The sequence below is a fragment of the Hyla sarda genome, chromosome 1, assembly GCF_029499605.1.
Source record: "Hyla sarda isolate aHylSar1 chromosome 1, aHylSar1.hap1, whole genome shotgun sequence".
Taxonomy (NCBI): domain Eukaryota; kingdom Metazoa; phylum Chordata; class Amphibia; order Anura; family Hylidae; genus Hyla; species Hyla sarda.
In genome coordinates, this window is record NC_079189.1 from 304,431,807 (window position 1) to 304,456,098 (window position 24,292).

The following is a 24,292-nucleotide window of genomic DNA, read 5'->3' on the forward strand; positions in this document are numbered from 1 at the left end:
CGGCGGGAGGCACAGGAACGGATTGCAGGGGACCAGAGGAGAGAGGAGCCGAGGAGAAGAAACGCCTCGTGCGAACAGAGTCCATATCCTGGCGGAGCTCCTGACGCCTTTCGGAAAAACGCATGTCAATGCGAGTGGCTAGGTGAATGAGTTCATGTAGATTAGCAGGGATTTCTCGTGCGGCCAGAACATCTTTAATGTTGCTGGATAGGCCTTTTTTAAAGGTCGCGCAGAGGGCCTCATTATTCCAGGATAATTCTGAAGCAAGAGTACGGAATTGTACGGCATACTCGCCAACGGAAGAATTACCCTGGACCAGGTTCAACAGGGCAGTCTCAGCAGAAGAGGCTCGGGCAGGTTCCTCAAAGACACTTCGGATTTCCGAGAAGAAGGAGTGTACAGAGGCAGTGACGGGGTCATTGCGGTCCCAGAGCGGTGTGGCCCAAGACAGGGCTTTTCCAGACAGAAGGCTGACTACGAAAGCCACCTTAGACCTTTCAGTGGGAAACTGGTCCGACATCATCTCCAAGTGCAGGGAGCATTGGGAAAGAAAGCCACGGCAAAACTTAGAGTCCCCATCAAATTTATCCGGCAAGGATAGGCGTAGACCAGGAGCGGCCACTCGCTGCGGAGGAGGTGCAGGAGCTGGCGGAGGAGATGATTGCTGAAGCTGAGGTAGTAACTGCTGTAGCATAACGGTCAGTTGAGACAGCTGTTGGCCTTGTTGCGCTATCTGTTGTGACTGCTGGGCGACCACCGTGGTGAGGTCAGCGACAACTGGCAGAGGAACTTCAGCGGGATCCATGGCCGGATCTACTGTCACGATGCCGGCTGGCAGGAGGTGGATCCTCTGTGCCAGAGAGGGATTGCGTGGACCGTGCTAGTGGACCGGTTCTAAGTCACTACTGGTTTTCACCAGAGCCCGCCGCAAAGCGGGATGGTCTTGCTGCGGCGGTAGTGACCAGGTCGTATCCACTAGCAACGGCTCACCTCTCTGGCTGCTGAAGATAGGCGCGGTACAAGGGAGTAGACAGAAGCAAGGTCGGACGTAGCAGAAGGTCGGGGCAGGCAGCAAGGATCGTAGTCAGGGGCAACGGCAGGAGGTCTGGAACACAGGCTAGGAACACACAAGGAAACGCTTTCACTGGCACGATGGCAACAAGATCCGGCAAGGAAGTGCAAGGGAAGTGAGGTGATATAGGGAAGTGCACAGGTGATCAGACTAATTGGAACCACTGCGCCAATCAGCGGCGCAGTGGCCCTTTAAATCGCAAAGACCCGGCGCGCGCGCGCCCTAAGGAGCGGGGCCGCGCGCGCCGGGACAGGACCGACGGGGAGCGAGTCAGGTACGGGAGCCGGGGTGCGCATCGCGAGCGGGCGCCACCCGCATCGCGAATCGCATCCCGGCTGGAGGCGGTATCGCAGCGCCCCGGGTCAGTGGATCTGACCGGGGCGCTGCAGTGAGGAGAGTGTAGCGAGCGCTCCGGGGAGGAGCGGGGACCCGGAGCGCTCGGCGTAACAACTTGCTATATCCAAAAACCTCCCTGCCTAAGGGTACCTACTATTTCGATTGTTAGATGTACTTATGTTGCTAGATCTATTTTTTCTACACATGCCAGCCTAAATCAAATGAAACATGAAAAGCTCAACGACTCGTTAAGGCCCACGGGTGCCATCGAATTCAGTCTATATATCCATTTGCATTCAGTTTGTAGGGGTTTTACCTCCCAATCTCCCCCCGTGGACCTTTCATCACGGTTTGTATCCCCACAAATTTCACATAGGCTTGTAAGGCAGCATTCCCCAACCAGTGTTCTACAACCAGGATGCCTCCAGGTGTTGCAAAACTACAACTCCCAGCATGTCCATACAGCCGAAATCTGTTGGAGCATGCTGAGAGTTGCAGTTTTGCAACAGCTTGAGGCACATTGGTTGGGGAACACTGCCAAAATATTGGTAGCATATGTGTGGGGTGTTGTGTATAGTAGTGGGATAATTGGGGCGTGTCTGGGGTGTGGTTAGGGGCGTGGCTATGCCAAGGTCTTTTGGAGACCTAGCAATGCCCCTGAGTCAGACCACATATGAAGTATTGAGTCCAATTTTGGGCCCCTGTATATAAGAAGGACATGACTGAACAGGAGCAAGTGCAGAGGAGAGCCACAAAGATAATTGATGGTATAGGTGGACTGCAGTACCAAACTTACTGACAGGTAGATCTTTAACAGGATTTGTTGTGGCCCTATTTCAGTTTGCTTTCTATTTGTGACATTACACCCAATAGTAAAGCTTTTCTCTTTCCCAATTGTTTAGTATTCACCTTTAGCTCTAACCTACATGTGACCCTCAGATGGTTACCATGAAACTGAGCATTACTAGTACTTTTATTTTATTGAAAAATTCCTGTTTGTTTTGTTCTTTCCTAAAGGGAACCTCTCAGCATCTCAAAGTAAGGCTATGTTCACATGCCAGAATTTCCACATGGAAATTCACGTGGAAATTCTACATGTGTTTATATCCTTATTAACTGCAATGTGATTCCGCAGACCAATTCACATTGCAGAATTTTTGCTGCGGACATTCCGCTGCTAAAATTATGCATTTCACCTTCCACAAAAATTTTAATCATGTCTTAAATTTTGGTGGAATTCCGCTGTTGAAGCCCATTGAAGTCAATGGGATGTTCTTTTCTCTGCTAAATGCGGATGTCGTGCAAATTTTGTGCGGAGTTTATGAGGATTCTGCACAAAATTTTACTTAAGCAATGTATTAAAATAACTTTTTTCCATGAAGGAAGTATTCATACGGAATTCATGTGGAAATTCTTCATGAATTTCGCATAGATGGAATTCCACATCTTTCTGCGGAATTTCTGGCATGTGCACATACCCTAAAGATTCTGGAAGAGTGATGTAGGTCATTTCATATACAAGTGTGAGATATATGTATCGGAGTACTATTTTCAGATATACAATTTTGCTTGTTGTCTGTGTTATATATAAATTAAGTACCTGGAATCATTGGGGGGTTACACAGCAGCTCTGAGTTAAGGTGTCATCTGTCTACAATAATGTTTCCCCCTGCTGCAGGCATGCCTCCTGCTAGATTATTGACAGCCCTCCCTGCTGTGACATCAGCTATCTGCAGCCGCCACCCGCCACTGATGAACGACATTGCTAGATTATTGACAGCCCTCCCTGCCGTGACATCAGCTATCTGCAGCGGCCACCCATCACTGATGAACGACATTGCTAGATTATTGACAGCCCTCCCTACTGTGACATCAGCTATCTGCAGCCGCCACCCACCACTGATGAACGACATTGCTAGATTATTGACAGCCCTCCCTGCCGTGACATCAGCTATCTGCAGCCGCCACCCATCACTGATGAATGACATTGCTAGATTATTGACAGCCCTCCCTACTGTGACATCAGCTATCTCCAACCGCCACCTGCCACTGATAACCAACATTGGAGATCCCTCTAATGCTAGCCATTTAATTGTTTAATGGGAATCTGTTGCAATTGTCACCAGCACTAACCATTAAAACTAACCATAAAAAATGGTCACATTCCTGATCCAGCATGGTGAATGGCGTAAACGCAAAAAAAAAAAAAAAAAAATCCAAAATAGCTGATTTTTGGTCACAACACATCCCAGAAAAAATGAAATAAAAAGTGATCAAAAACTAAAATCTATGTGTAATGTCTATTTTTGTATTTTGTTTTTGTATTTTTCTGTTTAGGTGTGTATTCACACTAATTTGTTTTAAGCAGTTTGCTATTCTCCCTGGATAGGGAAAGGTTAATGCTCTGAGCTAATGAGAACTCGGGTGGGTCTATTTTAAACAGAGTTCTCCTGCATTCTAGTTGCTGGTTATTTTGTGCAATAATGCTACTATGATATCTGTTTGTGCAATAATGCTACTATGATGTCTGTTTGTGCAATACACTTCCAAGTCTGCTTGAGCATGCACCTTGTATTTATCCTGTGATATATATTTTATCTGAGTTTTAGCCATGGTTAAATAGTCTTGTTTATTGTAGATTTTAGTCTGTTTCATCTGTCGGTTTTAGGGATTTGTATGTCTGTGTTCACACTGTCTGAGTTTAGTCTAGTTTTACCTGTGCTCTGTATGTAATAATTCTTGTTTGGTATCCTGGAGTCTTTTAGACTCATCTGGTTCTGGTTTAGAGTTTCATGTATTACATTTCTGTTTCCTACTGGGTCAGCATCCTGATCACACGGTGGAGTGTGCTCGCTGGCCAGTAGTCTATTTGGCTTTATTATTAATGGCTACTCCTTTTGTGGAGTGGGGTGTCCAGTTTGTTTGTTCTGTGTCCCAGTGTGAACAGTGTCCTATGTTCCTGATCAGTTTAGTGTCTAGCTTTCAGTTCTTTTGCTCATCCCCTGCAATTCCTGGTTTCTGCTGAATACTTGTACCATGCCTAGTCTTGTTCATTTCATGATGTCTGCCGTTTATCTGGATTCTGCTTTGTGAACTGTTTTTATACACTATATTCTGCCGGTTAGTATTTTTATCCTGTCTGGTTTATTTGTTCTGGTTGTCTGGTAGTTTTCTGTTTCTGTCCAGTGACCAACTATGTATTATTTATTTTACGCCACTGCAATTTAGCGCAGGCAGGGACCGTCTCCAAGTTGTCAATTCACCGCTTAGGGTGTATGGGTAAGTAGGCAAGGAGAGTGTTTTTAGGGTCAGTATAGGGCTCACTCTCCCTGTCCCCCAGTCGGCCATAACACTATGCACAAGTGGTACAAAAAAAAAACACAGATTACTCAAACCACTTCTTACATTAAAAACATTTTAAAACAGTTATAGGAGTCAATACATGGCACAGATTTATTTATTTACTTATTTGTTTATTAATTGGAAAAAAACAAAACAAAAATGATTCAAATTTGTTATTGTTGGAATTGTACTGACCCATAGAAATAAATATAGCAGGTTTTTAGTAAGTTTTACTGTACAGTGAACTCAGAAAAAAATGATTGCACGCAAAATTGTGCAATTCCACTTTTTTGCAATTTTACCCTAGAAATAATTTTTTTCCGACTTTATGCGCTATATGGTAAAAGAAAGGGTAACTGTAAAAAGTACACCGTGACCACAGAAAGTAAGCCCTAATTCAACTCTGTCGGTAGAAAAATATAAACAATATAGGTCTTGAAAGAAAAGGTAAGCCAAGAATTTTAATTTGGGGTTGGTGGGTTATTAGATTTTGATAGAATTGGGCCACAAAATAAGAAAGGAACCATTGCTCTATAGCTTACTTACCTGTTACTGAGTAGATTTTATCCCTTACTTAATAAACATTAACAATACCAGTCAAGGGTATAAAATGCAAAGAACACATGATCGTTTAGATTTTGTTATAGTTAAGAAATATTAAAACAATTGTTAAGTTCAGCATCAACTGTTCCATAAAACAATATAATGTTAATGCACAAGAATATGTTAAATACTTGAGGTTCTGAGGTGAATTATGTTGAGGCGCTGATAATACAGTAGTTAAATAAAATTAAAAAAATCAGTTCTTTGTAGCACATGTCTGGCAATACAAGGCTGTATAACTCTTTGTTGGATGGAAGAATACCACAGTATATAGGACTGTAATGAACCACTGTTACACTCTCTTCTTCTTTACATATCCGTTTGACATGTGTTGCCTAGACAAATGAGAATTAAGCAGCGTGTTACTATGTTGGATGTAAGACAAATGTTTCAAAGAAATGTAATAATACTATTTGAAAGTCACCAAGAATGTATCAGATAGAACTGGAGATAACATTGTAGTTGAATATAGAACTGGAGATAACAGGTAACGAGGACACACTTTTTTTAGTTCCCACAAGGGACTATGTGGGAAAACACATAATAAGAGACTGGAAGCTTGATATTGTGCTGCTGGAGACTTCATGCAGGAACCAGAACAATGGTAGGTTTCAAAGATTTATTAAAATAATACAACGCGTTTCAGGGTATTAATGACCCTTTAATAAGGCATGAAAGGGCCATATACCCTGAAACGCGTTGTATAATTTCTATAAATCTTTGAAGCCTACCATTGTTCTGGTTCCTGCATGAAGTCTCCAGCAGCGCGATATCAAACTTCCAGTCTCCTCCTCTGTGTTTTCCCGCATTCGTACACGCCGGTGATCCAGTATGGGAAGCTGCTGCAGCTGTAGCCTCTGGTCCCCCTTTCCTTGTTTGCTATTGTCAGTGTTGTGTCTAGAATCTGCACAACCGCATCAGGTGAGTGCATTTTCTGTCACTCTCACCTTGCTACGGTTGTCATGAAGATTCTTCACATGAAGCACTCCTGCACCTTTTTATCACAAGGGACTATGTATCGCAATCTTTTGTTTGCAAATACTGATCTGTGCTATGCATAGGCATAGCACTGATCAGTGTTATCTGCGATCTGCTTCTCTAGCCTGCCAGGAATCAGACCAGAGGAGAAGATCGAAGCAGACTTTGGGGAGCAGGTGAGCAGAACTCTGGCGATAATCTTTACTCATCATACCCCTGCGACTGCACCGCAGGTGGTCTGATGAGTGTCTATGCGCCCCCCCCCCATACTTCAGATGCTGTGATCAGTATTGATCACAGTATCTGAAGGGTTAATGGTATTACCGCCGGGTCCCCAGAGGCTCCTGGGCTCACTTCATAGCCGGGACGGGACTCAGGATATAAATGTAGGCCCTGATGCGCTAAGTACTAGGTGGCCTGGGAGTGCAGGTACGTCCTGTGTCCCGAGGTTAAAATCAACCTGGGCAATATTCTTTTAGCCTTATCAATTTTAGACTGTCTGCTAATTGTCTTAATGCCCAGTATATATGTACAACAGTGGGTCGATCATTGATAATCCCTAGCCCATGAGAAAGGATTAGATATGATTCTAAGAATAGACTCACAAATAAATGACATACTAGACAGAAACATAAGACTAGATGGTCTCTGTGTTGCATCATTATTGATTTACCAGAATTACTATTGTGAACCCTACCTGCTTTTGTCGGGATGTGTGCCACAATTTCTGTCTGCCCCAGAATTTCTGGCGCAATGCCCCAAAACAAACCTACAAACCCACCAAACCCCAAAAAGGGGCATATTCTCGCAACCCAACCTATTTACTACTGAATTCACACAAAATGTATATGGCTGGAAATACCCACCACAAAAAAAGCTGGTCAGAAGTTTCCTGACCTGTGTGTCCCGAGTAAATAGAGCGAAATAATGCAAGTCTGAAACAACATTCCACACTAATAAAAACCCAACACTCTGGTCATTGCGTACATTGTGAGACACATACATTACCAACTTTACATGACAAGATATGCCACCCACTGGTGAAAACTATTTGTTCTTACTTGCTATTCATGGTATCCTTGTGCCTTGTAGATGTATTGTTGTAATCCTGGACCCCCATTTTCTGACCTTCAGAGATATCATATTCCCGGACATCATTTACTTCTTTAACCTGGCCGGTTAGCACTTTCACCACAAACATAACAATGTACTGCAAGATAAAACGGAAATACATAAGTGATACAATAGAAGCCAGATTTACTCTAGCAGACTGCAAAAGCTGTTTTATGACCCACACATAATTTATCTTCATAAAAGGTGTGCTAGATCTAGTCAGAATATTGCTGCTGCACACTAATTCACCCTTGTAAAAAAGCAGACCCTTTCTTGGGATAAAATTAGATAAAGCGGCATGTTTACAGTTTTGCATACATGAAACATTGATAAGAAGCATGTCGTCCGGAATACTAATCCCTTATTCTGATGCCTAAGAACTCAGCTGTTCAGAGATTGAGTTTGGAATTAGTTTGGTTTCAAACATCCTTTTTTTTTAACATACCCTTTTGGAGAATTGTGAGTTTCCCATCTATAACTCAGAATACAAGGGCAACAAAGGGTAATTCAGTATCTGGATGAACCGGAAGTAACATGCATTACACAGACAATCTTTTGATTTGAAGAGTAATCTTTTAATGCTTCATTTCCCCTGAGGAATTGAGGAATTGAATACTTGTTTTCAGGCCCTACCACAAATGACCTTAAAAAATAAATATAACCAAATACCGTATTTTTCGCCATATAAGACGCTCCAGCATATAAGACGCACCCAATTTTAAAGGCTGAAAATCTAGAAAAAAAAGATTCTGAACTTTCAACCTGCGGACCTCCAGATGTTGCAAAACTACAACTCCCAGCATGCCCGGACAGCCGTTGGCTGTCCGGGCATGCAGGGAGTTGTAGTTTTGCAACATCTGGAGGTCCACAGGTTGAAGACCACTGGACAGGAGGTAATACTCATGTGTCCTCGCCGCTCCGGGCCCGTCACCGCTGCCCTGGATGTTGCCCTCCATCGCTGTCGCCGCGTCCCCGGTGTGTCCCCGTTGCTCTGGAACGTCTCTGCTGCCCGGTATCCTCGCTCTCCGTCGCCGCCATCACGTCGCTACGCACGCCGCTCCTATTGGATGACGGGACGGCGTGCGCGACGATGTGATGACGACGAAGGAGAGCGCCGGCCATGCAGGGGATCCCGGCACGGAGCAGACACCGTGGAGGTAGGTAAGGTCCCTCCCGGTGTCCTGTAAGCTGTTCGGGACGCCGCGATTTCACCGCGGCGGTCCCGAACAGCCCAACTGAGCAGCCGCGAACAGCCCGACTTTTGCTTCAGACGGTGCGGTCAGCTTTGATCGCCGCGCCTGAAGGGTTAATACAGGGCATCACTGCTATCAGTGATGTCCTGTATTAGCCGCGGGTCCCGGCCGTTGATGGCCGCAGGGACCGACACGATAGGACAGGGTTTTAATGTGTATTCGCCGTATATGACGCACCAACTTTTCCCCCAAGAAAAAGTGTATCTTATACGGCGAAAAATACGGTAGTTTTTTTGTTTTTCACTTTTAATGTGATTTTCTATATCCATCCGTATATAGCTCATAATTGGATTGAATATATTTTTATAACAATATAGATATGGATAACAGTAAAGCACACTTCCATGTTTTAGGAAAAGAGGAGTCCCCTGATCCTATCCGGCAAGAGGTCGGACTGGGGTATTCAGCAAATTGTTTGCCCAACATTACTCTAAGCTTGCTGTTATGGAAGCTGTTGCCTATAATGTATATGAATGCTTCTGGGATTGGATTGATTTGACTCATTACTGCTATAGAAACTGAGTTTAAAAAATCTTTAAAATAATTGTATGTTATGTAAGTGCTGTGCAGTATACGCCGCCTACCATACGCGTCCCAGACTCTCTGAAAAAAAATAGTTTACAAATATCAGTTCAAGGAAAACTTGGTACTATGAGAAATATTCAAGAAATATTCATCTTCCACCCCAGAGAGTCTGTGCACTACTCTACGGCCACATACCAGATTCAGAATTCAGTGCTTGGAGCCACATCACAGGGTGGGCATTGTTCATGTAATGTAGGATGTACATAGAAAACCCCTCAGCATGAATCACAGTATTGTTGCAAGTATTTGCAGTTACAGTAAGTTCATTTAACATCTGCATATATATTCTTGGGTTTTGTGGTTTTGTTAATAGTGTAAGTATCGTGAATGGGTGGTCACTGGTGCATTAGGATTTCTCTTAGGCTCACACACAGCATAAAAATTTAGTTTTTCTGGCAGTTTTTTGTTTGTTTTTGTTTAACCAAAGCCAGAAGTGTATTCAAGAGAAATGGAAAATATATGGGGAGGACGTCTAATTCTCCTTTCTTACTTTAGCTCAAAACACTGCATCACAAACTGCAGGGACTGTTTTCCTAAAACCAAAGTGTGTGACATCAGCCTCACACTAGGGCTGCACAACATATCGCAATTGAATCACGATTTTTATGAATTGCGATGTAGCGATATGGCCCCCTGGGAAAATGTGCGATTACCTGCAGTGGCAGCCTGGCACCATATTACACACACACACAGGGTCTGTAGCTGGGCTGCTGCTGAAATTCAAATGCTATGTCAGTGTATCCCAACCAGGGTGCCTCCAGCTGTTACAAAACTACAACTCCCAGCATGCCCAGACAGTCTTTGGCTGTTGGGGCATGCTGGGAGTTGTAGTTTCTCAACAGCTAGAGGCACCCTGGTTGGGAAACATGGCCTAAGTAATAATAGGGGCCTTTGGGGGAAACATAAAAAACCTGATGCTCACCTAGCCCTGATCCCCGTAGATCTGCTGCAGATCCCATTCTCCTCTGTGTGGTCCCGGTATCTTCTCTGTGCACCTGACAAACAGCTGGTCCCAGGACCTTTCCCGCTTAGCTAATCAATGGCCACAGCTGTGTCATGTGTCAGGCCAGTGATTGGCTGAGCAGGAAGGTCCTGTAAGTTCCATATGACACCGAACTGCATGGAGGAGAACGGGATCTGCAGCAGAACTACAGGGGACCAGGGCTAGGTAAGCATCTGTTTTTTTTATGTTTCCCCTGAGCCTGGCACAACATTAATGGGGGAGATGTGACATAGGGATGTAAACCTAAAATGGGAGAGATGTGACAAGGGAGGAGACGTGACACGGGTGGAGATGTGACAAGGGAGAAGATGTAACAAGGGGGGGGGGATGTGACATGGGGGGAGTTGAGACAAGCGGGAGATTTGACATTGGGGGTTTGTGACATGGGGGATAGATGTGACCTGGGGGAGAGATGTGACATGGGGGTTGTGGACATGAAATGAGACAGAAATTAAATGGGAGGAGTTAAAATGGGGGTTGGACATGAAATAGAGGGATAGATGTAAAATAGAGGGAATGTGAAAAAATGTGATAAAAATTTTATATGGGGAGATTGGACATGAAATTGGGGAATTACACCATTAGTTTATTATATTCCAGTCGCATATCAAATTTGCAATGTTTACCTCCATAATCGCAATTGCACATTTTTGCCAAATCGTGCAGCCCTAGGACACATGCATTAAGTTGCTGATGCAGTCCAGTCTTATCACTGTACTTCATTATCCACTAAACGCTTTTATGGTTTTTAATGAAACAAATGTGAGTGTTATATACTATGGTTAAAAAACTGCAGCGGATGTAAGTAGTAGACCGATAAAAATAATGAAGCACGTCTAAGACAAAGATTTTGATAAACAGCTGTTTTTATATTGCAACAGGGCCAGACTAGGATAATGAAATCAGTCCTAGCTGACAAATGACAGCAGGACATACAAGAATGTAGTGCATACTGCAGTGTTGGTTGCTATAGGCAGCTGATCAACTTTTACTCTGCACAGGTTTTGAAAAATCTCCCCCTATGTAACTAAGAAAGGAGTGCATATGGACAATGATGGTTACAGATCAAACACAGGGCCTTGTTTAATTCACGCTCACCTCCTCCTACATGTCCCGTCCCTGCACTGTTCGTTGTTCCATGAATTCTGAATAAAATATACAGATGAAGCAGTGGAGCGATTCTGAGACAGTTTTTTCGTGACATATTGTACTTTATATAAGTGGTGCATTTTTTGTGAAAAAATCCAAAATATTGTGAAAAACTGGAAAATAGTGTCTGGCTCTTTTAAAATTATTTTTTTATAGTGTTCACTGTGCAGTAAAAGGCATGTTATATTTATTCTGTGTATATATTTTTTTTTTCGTCCGACGCCATTGAGTGAGGGCTTATTTTTTGAGGAATGAGCTGTACTTTTTATTGGTATCATTTTTGTGATATGATACCTACTACCTTTTGATCTTTTATATTCCGCTATTTGTACCGAAATTGGCAAATTTTGGGCTTTTTTTTTTTTTTACAATGTTCACCGTGCGGCATAATTTACATTATAGTTTTTTAGTAAACGTAATTACAGACGTGGCAATACCTATTATGTATATTATTTGTGTTTTTGTGCTTTTCTGATGGCAATACAGGGTTTTATTAGGAAAGGGGCTTTTTTTTTTTTTTTACACTTCATACATGTATTGACATATTGACTCACATTGACTCCATGATTGACTCCTGCTGTCATAGCAACCAACGGCGACCTGCGATCGTATTGCAGCAGCGCCTTTGGTAAACAGGGGGAGCACACTCCCCCTGTCAACACCATAGATGCCGTGATCAGGATTGATCATGGCATCTATGTGGTTAATGCTGCTGGGACCGGCACAATTGCTGCCCTGGGATTGACAGCCGCCGATTTCCTATGCATACATCACAGTGCGCAAACATGTCGGGTGCTGGAACGTTTGCATACGTCCTATAGCGGAAAGGGGTTAATACCCACATATGTTTCCCTACGTTTTGCAATTTTCCCTACATTTTTCTTTTTCACATATGCTTTGAGCTGTGGGGTTTTCCAGAGCTCAAATCCACCACAGGTTTTCTGTGGAAACCTTAGTAAATATGTTGGAATTTTTTGAAAATGTCAGAGACACGTCCCCCTTTTCCCGGTGGCCACAACCCTTTTTTTTTAGGGTTTTCTGAGTAAATGAGAGTTGGTTGAGAGCCAAATTCTAGAGCACAAACCAACAAAACAGGTCAGGTTTTTAATAGTAAATCAGGGCCATTGAGTATAGGGTGTGTTTTTTAAAACAAAAATTTGCATACTCACCAAAAACCAATAAATATTCATAAGTGTCAATAAGAATAGTAGGACATTGAAGAAGAAATAAAATGGGATGTTTGGATTAGATTCAAGGCTGGAACAGCATGTGACATAAAGGACCTTAATTGGAAACCAGTAGAGCCGGAACCAGAACCTGAAGGAAAAGAAACCTAAAACATTTTAGAAGTCTATGCACACAATCGCAGTATAGGGTCAAATAAATGTTAGTGTAGTTACATACCAGCTAACACTGAACAGTACGGAGCCAATATCTGTAATAATGCCATTGATTTTCTGGTATGTTCCACCTCGTGTTTTGAAGTAGATGTTGAGTTTGGTGAATTCCAGCAAAATGTCATTAAAATCATGAAGGAAAAGTACTAGAATTCCAATGTTGTGATATCTAAAATAAAGAAATATAGAATAAAAAAACTGCCATTAGAGCTTTTATACCATGCCGCTGTGCAGACAAAGCCATCTAGACTAGCCATGAATATTTTCCTGAGATTATGTCCCTGATACATAATATACGGTAAATGCACCACTACCATGAGTTAAGTGAGCAATAGGTTCCATAGTTGACTCTTCACACCAAAAGAAATAGGGTCATCTTGAAATGCCTACTCTACAATAGTATAGGTTGTTTTACCATGAAAGATTTTATGTCTTGTTTGAAGTCTTTTGGGGATTTTTAACCACATGTTGACATCATTTAAAATAATACAGATTGTATAAAATATAGAGGGGGAGGTTTCAGCATACTTCATATATTAACACGTTACCATAAATTGATAAGCATGTTTAGAATCTTTTACTTGTAGGTAGTTTATAGCCCAGATGTATCCACTAGGATGTATACCAGTGCTTCGTAAACTGTGAGGTGAGCGTCACGAGTGAGGTGCCCCCTAGTTGCTGGTGAGAAACAGCTCATGAGGCAGTTTTCTCAAAAGTGACTATATCAATCTCTCTGGTTCAGCAACATCTCTAATGACTCATGTTCTACCTTTTTTAATATTATAGTTTAGGAGACAAATAAAACGCTAGGAAATATTTTTACATTTCGCGGGGGTCGTAACAGCTGTAGCACCCCAGACATCCTGGTGCACGGAGCGAACTTTGCTGCGTGCCGGATGACTGGCGATGCGGGGCGGAGGCTCGTGACGTCACGGCCACGCCCCATTCGTGCCGTCATGGCCACGCCCCCTCAATGCAAGTCTATGGGAGGGGGCGTGATGGCCATCACGCCCCCTCCCATAGACATGCATTGAGGGGGCGTGGCCGTGACGAGCGGGGCGCGGCCGTGACGTGCCTCTGGTGCTGCTCCTGATGCTCTAAACACACACTAGGTGCAGCAGGGAGATCATGGGGGTCCCCAGCGGTGGGACCCCCGCGATAAGGCATCTTTTTTCCTATCCTTTAGATAGGTCAGAAGATGTCTAGGGGGTGGAGTACACCTCTAAGCCATGTTGTGTACATTAATGTTTTATACAGTGGTTGACATTAGAAGCTGTATAGCAAATGTGGCTTGTACTATACATCTGAATAGACTGCCTGTGATGTCAGTCTATTATATCTTTTATATATCATTAACACGATCATATAAAGGCACCAGTTACTGGCTTTTAGATTAACCAAACAGGAAATAGAGGGTCCGTGTCTTACCAAGGCAAGTGAAAAAAAGGAGATTCGCATGTTGGGAGGTATAGAATAAAGAATTGTTTTCTTCTCTTGGATGTGTTGCCTTGGATTCCTTTTTCTGGATTGGCTAATACAAAGGGCATATGCATAGTCTCATAGGCAGAATTTTGAGATATATATATTTTTTTGCCAAATGCACATATGAAATCTCAATATGACATTGGACTCACCGGAAAGCATATGAAAAAGAAATTAGAGTGAAGGTGACCACATGATGTACTATCATTACAATGGAGTCTTTTCTCCATGCGTCCATATATAAAGTAGCATATGTAGAATGAGCATAGAAACTGCCTTGGATGAGATATACAAGCACAATTTCCTTGGGCACAGCCACTCCTGACTTCCAACCTAAACTCCACCAAAAAGAAAACAAAATCTTATCAACCAGTTAGTTGTAATTTACAGTGAGCATGTAATAAATGATCAGAAAATCAGATAACACACAGGATGTAATAGGTGACATAAGCATTTATCAAGGTGACCATGCTTAATTCATCATTTCACGCTTCCTTATACAAAAACATGGATTTCCCATCTGAAAGTAGAAAATGTTCTTCCCCTAAACTGAGCATGGCATCCTGTTCTATCAGTGACAACTGTGTACACTAAGGCTTCTTTCACAGTGTCGTTCGGACACGGCAGTGTAAGGCTAAGTCTCCACTTGTTTTTTTTTTTTGCAAAACGCAAAGAAAAACGCCAATTCTGCCGCATGGTGTTTTTTAAGGTAAAAAAAACGCTGCGTCCAGATGTTAGCAGGTAAGTCAATGAGAAATTGCAAATTTCAAATTCCACTTTGCGTTTTTTCACTTTGGCGGTTTTTGTCAAAATCGTGGCGTCTTGCTCCAATAGAAGTCTATGGGAGTGAGAAAACGCCAAGAAAAACGCTATGTGGATTTTAACTTTTTGCGTTTTTGCAGGCGTTTTTTAATATTTTTTGGACTTTAGCGATCCAAAAAAGTGATGTAGATAGCTGTTTTTAATAAAATTTCGTAGGGTACCATTAACATTTTTTGTTAAAAAATATACAGTAGTGAAGGATAAAATTGTATCTAACGAAATGTATATTATTGGAAAAAAAAACTTACTTTTTAAACAGGGATCAATTTATGTGTGCGGGGAAATAAAAATGTAGCCGACAATTATAAAAATGTATTGTGTGTGTTTTTCACTTTTTTGCTTTATTTTTAACATTTTTTTAGTTAGTACTACTACTCCCAGCATGGAACACACTGTTCCATGATGGGAGTAGTACTATCTGTACTAATAGACAGATCGCCCGCTGCGATCTTTCTGTATAATATATAGATGTGGCGGCCGCTCTTCTATGGTCCCCTGCCCTGACGTATATTTACACGTATTCATATTTCCCACAAAGCTGTGATTGGCCAGATGGTTCCAGCTAATCACAGCTCTCTGTGAGAAATAGGAACATGTGTATATATACGGCCATGCAGGGGACCATAGGAGAGCCGCCGCTACATCTATACATTATACAGGAGGATCACAGCGGCTGTCAGAAGTGATACCCGCTGTGATCTTTCCATAACTGCAGGTACTACTACTCCCAACATGGAGTACACTCTGCCTCATGCTGGGAGCTGTAGTACCTGCATTAATAGAAAGATCGCAGCGGGTGTCAGAAGTTGCACTTGCTGCGATCTGTCTATTAATACAGGTACTACAGCTCCCAGCATGGAGCAGAGTGTACTCCATGTTGGGGGTAGTAGTGCCTGCTTAAGGACACATCACAGTGGATATCACTACTGACACCCTCTGTGATCGTCCTGTCTATAGCAGAGATGGAGCGACTGTATACATCGCTCGCATCCCTGCTCTGCACTATACTCCGGGCCGGCCACTCATTCAATCATCTTTTCCTCAGAGCTGTGATTGGCTGCAACCATCACCAATCACAGCTCTGGGTGGGAAATATGAATTTCTGTTGACATCAGTGGCCGGAGTATAGTGCAGAGAGGCGAGCGATGTATAGACCCGCTCGCTTCTCTGCTATGTTATGGACGATCGCATCGGGTGTCAGGACTGACACCCGGGGCAATATGTCTATAGAACAGGTACTATCACTCCCAGCATGGAACAGTCTGCTCCATGCTGGGAGTAGTAGTACTACATAAAAAATGTATTTAAAAAAAGTGAAACACACACTTTATTAAAAAAATAATAAAAGTTGGGTTATAAAATATATACATTGCGTTTAATTAAAAAAATTTCCATCACTGCAGCATCCTTTTTTTTTTTTTTTTGGTACCCAAGAAATTTTGGGTACCAAAAAAAACGCCAAGGTGCAATTTCCACACAAATGAAAAAAACGCCAGAAAAAACGCCAGAAAAAACGCATGATGACGTCACTTGCACTGGCGATTTTTCAGGCGTTTTTTAATCCCTAAAAACGCAGTGTAAAAAAACAAGTGGAGACTTAGCCTAATGTCTGTCCGGGAAGCTGGGGAGAATAGCGGGAGTAAAAAATAACGGCACCCGACATACCCCCTAATAGTAAATGGGATCTATCGGGACCCGTTGTTTCCTGTTGTGCCCTGTCAAAAAAATATTTTTTTTCCCATTTAGGCACAACAGAAGGACATTCTCCGACAGGGCACAACATTAGTATAAAAGGGGCCTAAGGCTGTTTCCACACAGTTTTTTCTGGTGTTTTTTATTTATTTATTTATTTTTAAACTGCCACCGCAGTTTTTGAGCCAAAGTCAGTAGTGTATTCAAAAGGAATGGTAAATATAAATGAAGGACTTATACTTCTTCCTTCTGGATCCACTTCTGGCTTTGGGTCAAAAACTGCAGTGGCAGTATTCCAAAAAATATCAGAAAAAAACCTGTGTGGATAGATGTCATTTGGACAACAGCTACAGTCATGGCTGTAAATGTTGCCCCCCCCCCCCTGAAATTTTTCAAGAAAAGAATGAAGTATTTCTCACGGAAATGGATTGCAGTAACACATGTTTTGCTATACACATGTTTATTCCATTTTTGTGTATTGAAACTAAAGCAAGAAAAGGAGGAAAAAAAGCAAATTGGACATAATGTCACACCAAACTCCAAAAATGGGCTGGACAAAATTATTGGCACCCTTTCAAAATTGTGGAAAAATAAGATTTTTTTTCAAAAAATCTTTTACACTCACCAGGGGCAAGTAACAGGTGTGGGCAATATAAAAATCCCACCTGAAAGCAGATAAAAAGGAGAGAAGTTCACTTAGTCTTTGCAATGTATGTCTGTGTGCCACACTAAGCATGGACAACAGAAAGAGGAGAAGAGAACGGTCTGAGGACTTGAGAACCAAAATTGTGGAAAAGTATCAACAATCTCAAGGTTACAAATCCATCTCCAGAGATCTAGATTTGCCTTTGTTCACAGTGCGCAACATTATCAAGAAGTTTTCAATCCATGGCACTGTAGCTAATCTCCCTGGGCGTGGACAGAAGAGAAAAATTGATGAAAGGTGTCAACAAAGGATAGTCTGGATAGTGGATAAGCAGCCCCAAACAAGTTCCAAAGATATTCAAGCTGTCTTACAGGCTCAGGGAGCATCAGTGTCAGCGCAAACTATCCATCAACATTTAAATGAAATGAAACGCTATGGCAGGAGACCCAGGAGGACCCCACTGCTGACACAGAGACATAAAAAAGCAAGACTACATTTTGCCAAAATGAACTTGAGTAAGACAAAATCCTTCTGGGAAAACATCTTGTGAGCAGATGAGACCAAGACAGAGCTTTTTGGTAAAGAACATCATTCTACTGTTTACCAAAAACAGGATGAGGCCTACAAAGAAAAGAACACAGTACCGACAGTGAAATATAGTGGAGGTTCAATGATGTTTTGGGGTTGTTTTGCTGCCTCTGGCACTGGGTGCCTTGAATGTGTGGGAGGCATCATGAAATCTGAGGATTACCAACAGATTTTGGGTCGCACTGTACAGCCCAGTGTCAGAAAGCTGGGTTTGCATCCGAGATCTTGGATCTTCCAGCAGGACAATGACCCCAAACATACGTCAAAAAGCACCCAGAAATGGATGGCAACAAAGCGCTGGAGAGTTCTGAAGTGGCCAGCAATAAGTCCAGATCTAAATCCCATTGTACACTTGTGGAGAGATCTTAACCTCCCTGGCGGTATGATTCTGTCTGGTGTTTTGTACCAAAAGCGGTAAAAATTTTTGCATTGAATTTCACATCTCCCCTGCCCATTTCACATCTCCCCCGTCACATTCCCCCTCCCTTGTCACATCCCCCCTTGTCACATTCTCCCCCCTCCTTGTCACATTCTTCCCCCCTTGTCACCCCCCCCCCCTTCATGTCACATTCCCCTCCCCCTGTCACATCCCCCCCTTGTCACATTCCTCCCTCTTTTCACATTCCCCCCTCTGCCACATTCCCCCCCTCTGTAACATTCTTCCTCCCCCCCCCCCCCCCCGTCACATTCATCCCCCCCTTCTCACCTTGTCTTGTCCTGCAGTAACATACATTAGGTTTGCCGGGCAGATTTCAAACCTAGTGTATTTGCTGCAGAACAAGTCCTTTCCCCTTCAGCCAATCACAGGCTTTACACCACTGCGGCCTGTGATTGGCTGAAAAGGGAAAGGTCCTGTAAGATGAATAGTGAAGAGGGCAGGGACCAGAGCGCCTGGAGGGGAACGGCATCTGCAGGGACCGGGATTAGGTGAGCAAAAGTTTTTTTTTATTTTACTTCTTTTTCCTTTTACACTTAGCTCTGTGTTTTTCTACCAGGGGGCCTCCAGCTGTTGTGAAACTACTACTCCCAGCATGCCTGGACAGCCTTTGGCTGTTCGGGCATGCTGAGAGTAGTAGTTTTGCAACATCTGGAGGCCCCCTGGTAGGGAAACACTGACTTTTAGTATTTTTCTATACCTGCTCTGGCCGGCCCATGCCACGGAAGCCAACCAGAGCAGATAATCGCATGTTTTCCCGGGGGCCGTATCACTATATCGCATTGCTTTTGCGATATATCGTGCAGCCCGGCCGGGAACTCTGCAATTCTACCCTGAGCGTGACTCGGTGTTACCGATCCTGGCAGGGAAAATGAACCCCGAGTCACGCTCTGGATAACCGCTCAGGAGGTTAAAATTGCTGTTGGGAAAAGGCGCCCTTCCAATAAGAGAGACCTGGAGTGATCCAACATTCCGGCTGAGAGGTGTAAGAAGCTTATTGATGGTTATAGGAAGCGACTGATTTCAGTTATTTTTCCAAAGGGTGTGCAACCAAATATTAAGTTAAGGGTGCCAATAATTTTGTCCAGGCCATTTTTGGAGTTTGGTGTGACATTATGTCCAATTAGATTTTTTTCCTCCCTTTTTTTGGTTTAGTTCCAATACATACAAAGGGAATAAACATGTGTATAGCAAAACATGTGTTACTTCAATCCTTTTCTGTAAGAAATACTTCATTTTCTTGAAAAATTTCAGGGGTGCCAACATTTACGGCCATGACTGTAAATTGGCATCCCTTTTTTTTACAGGCTTCTCATGTATACCAGCAAGATATTGTTATGAAATGTGAATGCAACCTGATATATTGTCTGTATATTATGTTTACATACCTACATATGTAAGCCAGTGTGAGTAGGCAGCAGCAGGCTGCAGAGTATGTAGAGCATCTCAGCCAGCATATTGGTCTATATTATGAACAGAGTGGTTTATTTCACAAGCTACCCAGTTTACTATTATATAGACAAATATACAGGCTGAAATGACAAATACTCAGAGCATCAAGCCCTCCACCAAGGCAGCTATAAGAGCATAAGAGCAGTACTATTGTCTAATAAAACAGGGACCACTGCCTGCCAATATTTGCTGACAAGCACTGGCCAGGGACGCCCTTATCCTCTCATTCACCTCTTCACCTAGTTACAGTTATGTGTATCTGCACTTGTGTGGGGAAATAAAGTGACAGGAGTACTAAACGTCTACCTTCCGAATACCATCATCAGCCAAGTGTAGCAGAGTAAGCCAAGCCAGTAGTACCAGCCAAGTTACCAGTGAGGACAGCTTCTGCATAATTCTTAGGTAGAAAGACGTTGCCTGCCTTTCACTCTGTGCCCCATACTGCTTCTTTACATAGCTGGTGACAGCTTCTGTGCCCCCTACAGGCTTACCCCTAAAGTATGTCTACCTCCTTCTTTGCCCCTCTTCTCTTCAAAGACTCTTTGCTTATTTTTTTCCTCTGTTCCCTGCCCCCAAAAGATCAACAGCCCCTTCTATTGCCCTATGCCATTGCCCTTCTACCTACAGTGGCCATGCCCTACCACTCTCTGTCCCTAACAGAGCCCCTTCTACCCTTTTTCATCTAGGTCCATGTCTCCTCTCAGAGCCTTCTATGCCTCTGCTCCCCACAGCATTATCGGATTATCGGCAAGGTAATTGCCGATACCGATAACGTCCAAAATCATGAATATCGGCCGATAATATCGGCCAAACCGATAATCGGTCTATCCCTAGTACTAAGTAAGTTTTTAACTGACCCAATTACAGACAGGACTGGGGAGAAGGAGAAACATTTCCATGGGAGGTTTCTGTCCTCTCTGAGCTCACCTTAGGACACCTGTGTTACAGTTTGGCAGGTGTACCTCCCTGTCCCCAGCTCCCCTCCCAGAGCATTTGGCACAGTTTGATCTCTTGCCTCTCCCACAGAACCCACTGGTACCTGTTTTTGTCTCCCTCTCATAGCTGAGCCCCATTATTAAATCCTGTGACCTTCTGCCTCCACTGAGCCCCTTATGTCCCAAAACCCCTTAACAGTACCCCTGTCAGCTTCTGTTCCCCTCCTCTAACAATGTCCTTTACACCTTTTGTCTTCCATATCCCAGGCTTTCCCCTTATTGCCCCTATCACCTTCTGACTATAAATTCTACTTCAGGCGTCCATACCTCTGACCAATTCCCACCTTCTGTATTATTAATATACGGCAGTTAAACAAACACAGCCACTTTTCCACTGAAGTATATGAAAAAAGCAATAGCCAGAAAATGACAAAAGGAGGTCAGGTCACATTTGCAAGTAGCTGCAGAGTTGTCCCTAGAATGAATTCTGCTGGTGGGCCCTAAGCACCCTGGACTGACCCTGCCATGCCGCTGGTGTTTATCTCTTGTTTGTGTGAGGTCTTATACTTTTCACCAAGTGGTTATCTCCCATCTCCCTCCCTGTTGTATGAGACTTGACACATCTCATGCCTCTTATCTCCATTGCTCCCTGGTTCTCCTCCCTCCGTTTCTGGAGGGATCCTATATCGCATGCTGAGCAGCAGATCCAGCAGTGTCAATAGCAGATCTGAGTTGTATTACAACACTACCTTACCTCTTGATATAGAAAGGAATGCAGAAGCTGTATATAGAGTCTATTTCATTTTAGTACACAGGTGTATACACAGAAATACACAAGTTTTATGCTTTTCTCCATAGCTAGCAAATCCAAGAGGTCAAGGAATCACCTAATACTGCATGCTCAATGGCAAGCTCTTCTACTAAGAAAGCCAGATGATACCTGAAACTATTCAATTCAACACCTTTTTTGCCAAGAGCACAGGTCTGACAGTTGTCCAGACATTCACACAATACTTTTCATACAAGAATGCTATTAAGGATAAGTCACAGCTGCTGGCATAACTTGGTGACTTGCTATCTTTCAAGTGGCAGATGTCCCGAACCTCAACAGCCATTCTGCACAGGACAGATGCGTCTTAAAATACTGATACTATTAGGATGCCTGTGCTCATGTGTTCTGTCACATAAACTGATTGGTGTCACATTCCACAATGTAAGTTATCAGAAAGATAATGCAGTCTATTTATCTTACAGCTTCAGTATCCATAGTGAATAACAAGACCTAAGTGTCCTCATGAGAAAGGAGGCTCTAGATACTTACCAGCACATTCATACTAGTCGCCTTCAGTAACCTTTTTGCTTGCTGATGTTAAAGTATTTTTTTTTTACTTTCCTGTATTTTTTGATAAACAGGGTGACAACACTTACGTACCATTAAATGTAGAAGGGGGGTCATGAAAGAAGTTGTGTTCGGTGAAGAAAAGGAGGTATGAACAATAAGTCCAGGAACAACTGTAGAAGAGGAGCTTCCATGCACTCTCTGGAACCTTTTCTGCTTCTCTTGGCCGCAGCTGACACCATTTACTAAATGGCTAAAGGAAAGGTAGAAATCTTGTTATGTATGTAAAATAACTGGATAATCATGGCATAGAATATTATATATGAAGAATTCTGAGTAAGAGGTTATGGACACCTTTTGAACACAACATATATGATTCCTCCATGCAGCTTGCCTTGTATCTGCTCTCCCCACTTTCTCCAGCCTGTAAGAGCTGTCCTCTAGGGTTTCTCTGGTGTCCAACCCCTCCCTACTTCCTGCTGCTACCTCTAACACCTGACAGATTTATCTTGTCTCTCCAGTAGCAACTAAAGGGTAGGACATTTGTAATGAAGACTATATAGAAAGTTGATTCATTTCATATAAGAAAAAACAACAAATCAACAATAAAAAAAAGTCACTGCAAATGTGTCCACAGTCTTTACCTGTGGGCTTAAAACTAGTAGCACATATAAGTTTTACAAAAGCTGTAAAAGCATTGAGAGGAGAACAACACGAATAAACACATATGGTGCCTGAAAGCAGTAAAGAATAGAATCTTCTTTATTTATAAAAAAGATCACCATTACTGAGAGCATGGTGAAGGTATTAAGAAGGCTACCTACATACAAGTATATTACAAGTCTTACATATCTAAGTCTGTGCCTGAAACAACATAATATGGAAATGCTGGGAACCCTGGGTTCTGTTTGCTAGCTATGTTTAGGATCGGAGGTAATCATACCTCTTGTATCCCTCAGCACTTTCCCTATGCTGCTCTATGACCCAGGTCTAAAATTTGGATTTAGCTACTAGGGGATATAAACATGGAATACAGCACTCACTGTCCATACTACAGTTCATCGTGTGTTTTCATCAGATTTTATAATGTTAGTGGCCATCGTAGATTTGGGTAGTTTTACATTATTTTGTTTGTTAAAAGAAAGACACCCATATCGCTGGGTTTTGTGAGGCTAGGAAGCATAACTGACCATACTTACCACTGTAAGTGGCTCTTATGCCTTCCTGCACAATAGCTCTTCAGGTTCCTATATTCACTGCTGTATGATATCCAGATGAAACTTCAAATTACTTTGGTGGCTGATTGTGTGGTAACTGGGTGTGATGCATTATGCAGAATGCATTAACCCCTAGTATTCGTGGCGCCAGGGCGTGGTTTATCCTCGATACCACCTGAAGGTAATAATGACTCTGATGCTAAGTTACGGATAACGGTAGCTTTACTGAGGGTAGACAGATGGTAAAGTCTATACAGTTCAGACAGGGCCCATGGAGGTCACCAGTGACTCAGAGACCTTAAGGGCTTGCTTGAACTTATATTAGGACTGGACAATTTAATGCAGGCCACGCTGACTTGACAGTTGCTGACAGGTACTGATTTGACTGATGACTGACAAAGCTATGACTGCAGCTTACTTGCAATTTACTGTGGCTGCAGACTTGACTTGAGGCCTCCAATGAATCTGGACACACACACTGGGACTCGACTTGACTGGACCTCAGCTTAGCAGAAAGAGCAGAGCTCAAAGAGAGCGAGCTAGCTCCTCCCAGGGCTTATATGGGGGAGACTAGCAGGGAGACCATAGGTCACCCCTGGGATCACCTGGTCACTGGTAACGCCTGGGTAACAATCACATGGTACATTTCTTAAAGCAACAACACATTATATATTATAATACATAGCAAAACATATATACAGGGGGGAAACAAGTACAAGGGTCCCCGGGGACACTGAAGAGAGGCTGCTGGACAAGGCAGCAAGGGTACAGGGTAACACCTCCCATGCTGGGCCACCGAAACTCCCCATCTTAAATACAGTCGAGGGCTGTGCCAGGGAACGGAGTCTAAGG

At 43.0% G+C, this 24,292-nt stretch overlaps 1 protein-coding gene across 1 annotated transcript in view; it reads right to left on the minus strand.

The window, feature by feature from the left end:
* Positions 1–4,849: 4,849 nt before the first annotated feature.
* Positions 4,850–24,292, minus strand: part of CERS1 (ceramide synthase 1) — a 65,132-nt gene continuing 45,689 nt past the window's right edge. The window contains exons 2-7 of the mRNA XM_056518174.1: positions 22,317–22,476; positions 14,466–14,646; positions 12,839–13,000; positions 12,604–12,751; positions 7,393–7,541; positions 4,850–5,688 (exon numbers count right to left, since the gene is read on the minus strand). Coding sequence (XP_056374149.1) covers positions 5,646–5,688; positions 7,393–7,541; positions 12,604–12,751; positions 12,839–13,000; positions 14,466–14,646; positions 22,317–22,476 — 843 coding nt within the window. The 3' untranslated portion in view covers positions 4,850–5,645. The remainder of the gene's footprint in view (positions 5,689–7,392; positions 7,542–12,603; positions 12,752–12,838; positions 13,001–14,465; positions 14,647–22,316; positions 22,477–24,292) is intronic.